This window comes from Microtus ochrogaster, linkage group LG4 (assembly GCF_000317375.1).
Source record: "Microtus ochrogaster isolate Prairie Vole_2 linkage group LG4, MicOch1.0, whole genome shotgun sequence".
NCBI classification, from domain to species: domain Eukaryota; kingdom Metazoa; phylum Chordata; class Mammalia; order Rodentia; family Cricetidae; genus Microtus; species Microtus ochrogaster.
In genome coordinates this window covers 13023674-13026032 of record NC_022030.1, presented here as the reverse complement: position 1 = coordinate 13026032, position 2359 = coordinate 13023674, and the positions used below count along the sequence as shown (strand labels likewise).

Genomic DNA, 2359 nt, shown 5'->3' with positions numbered 1-2359 from the left:
TGTGCCACCACTGCCTGGCTTTGAGTGTCTCTTATTAGCCCCCATTGCTGAAGTGTTCTTGAGGAGGGAGGGGCTGTCTAGATAGTTTCCAGGACTTTGAGTTGTTTACTTTCTGAGTCTGAGGAGCTTCCCAGCAGGAGAGAATGTTTTACCTGCCCCTAGAACAGTAGTTCTGAACCTGTGGGTCACGACCCCTTTGGGGGTCAAACAACCCATTCCCAGGTGTTGTCTAAGACCATCAGAAAACACATTTACATTATGATTTATAATAGTAGCCAAATTACAATTATGAAGTAGCAAGAAAGTAATTTATGGTTGGAGTCCACCACAACATGAGAAAAAGGATTGCATCATTTGGAAGGTTGAGAACCACTGCTCTTGAACATCCTGTATCTTAAGGAACTCATGTCTAAAGTAGAAGGCTTTATCTCAGAGGAAACTGGTACATGAGACAGTGTGTGTGTGCATGCATGTGTGCATGCACATGAGTGCCCCTGAGTGTATGTATATGTACCATGTGCCTCTGCAGGTGCCCTCAGAGGCAAGCAAAGGGTATTGGAGCTCACTGGAATTAGGGACAGTTGTGAGCCACCCAGTGTGAGTGCTAGAAACTGAACTCTGGTCTTCTGCAAGAGCAGCAAGTGCTCTTAATCTTTGAGCCGCCTTTTCACCCCTGCTCTAAAATTGTTTTAATAAGGGGGAAAGGGATGAGGAGAACCTAAATAGCATTAAGCCACATTGTGCCTGGTGAGACTCAGATTGCTCTAGGAGCTGTAGAGGAGATAACAGTAAACTCGAGACACAGAGGATCCAAAGCTTGAGACCAAAAGAGCGTGCCTGTCAGGATTCAAATGTCAGTGTGATTGATTCCACATGCTGGGTGGTTTCTTCCGTAGTATGCTGTCTCCCACGAACTAGCTGAGATCTCAGGTCTGTGGTTTTTATGGAGCCAGTTGTGTTAGAAAAATCTCATCTCCTGCTGTGCACATGATGATATTCTAGTGAGCTCTGCCCTGAAGTGAACTCAGTTGAAAATCTGTCTGAAACGAGAGCACAAGCTTATGAAAATTTCAATCTTCCCTTCAAATATTCAGAAACCATAGACATCTTTTTTGAGACCTATTTTCTCTATGATATTTTAATGAAAACTTTCCCCCAAGGTATGTGGAATTTCACTAAAACCAGAGCAAGGTTTGTATATTATCTCGGATTAGTTATCCCCGTTGGTGTGGCTAGGATATGTGAACTGGGGAACTATGAATGTTCCAGTTCAGACAGAATGATAGGAATGCTCTCTGAATTTCTGTTTGGCTTGTTTTAAAGACATCAGTTATGAAATGAACAATATCAATACAAGTCTCTCTCTTTCAAGGCTACACGGCATGCTGAAATGGTGGCCATTGATCAGGTCCTGGATTGGTGCCATCAACACAGTCATCGTCCTGCTGACGTGTTTGAACACACCGTGCTGTACGTCACCGTGGAGCCATGTATCATGTGTGCAGCTGCTCTCCGCCTCATGAGTATCCTTTGGCTTCTGAGTTTCCTGTCTTTACCTTGCCTGTCAGAAAGAAAATGGCCAGATCCATAACATGTCTTTTCTCTTTTCTCTGTTTGATTTTCTTTTCAGTGGTGAGGATTGAAACCAGGCTCTTGCTCGTGCTAAGTGTATGCTCTATCATGGAGTTATGCTTCTCCCCAGCTCTCAGTTTCTTAATGTGTGGAAACAGTTACCGAACACATTGGAAAGTTCAGCCAGAAACAGAAGGGAGGATTTTTACACAGTGAAGTTACCTCTTCTTTCTCTGTACCAATAACCTCAAAACTATTGAGCCCATCGGCTACAGAAAGCAATGATTGGAACAACTTAGACTCTTGTGTAAGGATGAGTCCAAATTAAGATAGAGCTCAGGACACATTCTGAGGAGCATGCTTTGCCTTGGAAGACAGATTATGGGTAATCTAAATATTTTCTGTCAACCTGCTTTTGTCATAAATACCTATCACAAAGTACAAAAAAATTAAGTTCAACTTAAGTAACTAAGTAATTAAGTTAATTAAATAATGAAGTAACTAAGGATTGGAAATGTCATCGGATGTTATTGTTGTACACGCATGGACATGCGTGAGCTAGTGTTCCGTGGCTGGATTGTGTCTTACATAGAGTGAGCAATGTGTATGCTGACTGCAGTCCATCTCTACAGTTTGTTTATTTATTTTATACTACCGAGAGCCTTGTGAACGCTAGGCAAGCTCTCTTTATTCATGCGTCTTCACTCGCTTTTAAAATTATGTGCAGTTAGCCGGGCAGTGGTGGCGCACGCCTTTAATCCCAGCACTTGAGAGGCAGAGGCAGGCG

At 42.9% G+C, this 2359-nt stretch overlaps 1 protein-coding gene across 2 annotated transcripts in view; it reads left to right on the top strand.

Moving 5' to 3' along the window:
- Positions 1 to 2359, top strand: part of Adat2 (adenosine deaminase, tRNA specific 2) — an 18767-nt gene that overhangs the window by 10464 nt on the left and 5944 nt on the right. For both annotated transcript variants that reach the window (XM_026786079.1, XM_005360996.3), the window contains one exon: positions 1373 to 1523. In XM_026786079.1, the coding sequence (XP_026641880.1) occupies positions 1373 to 1523 (151 nt within the window). The remainder of the gene's footprint in view (positions 1 to 1372; positions 1524 to 2359) is intronic.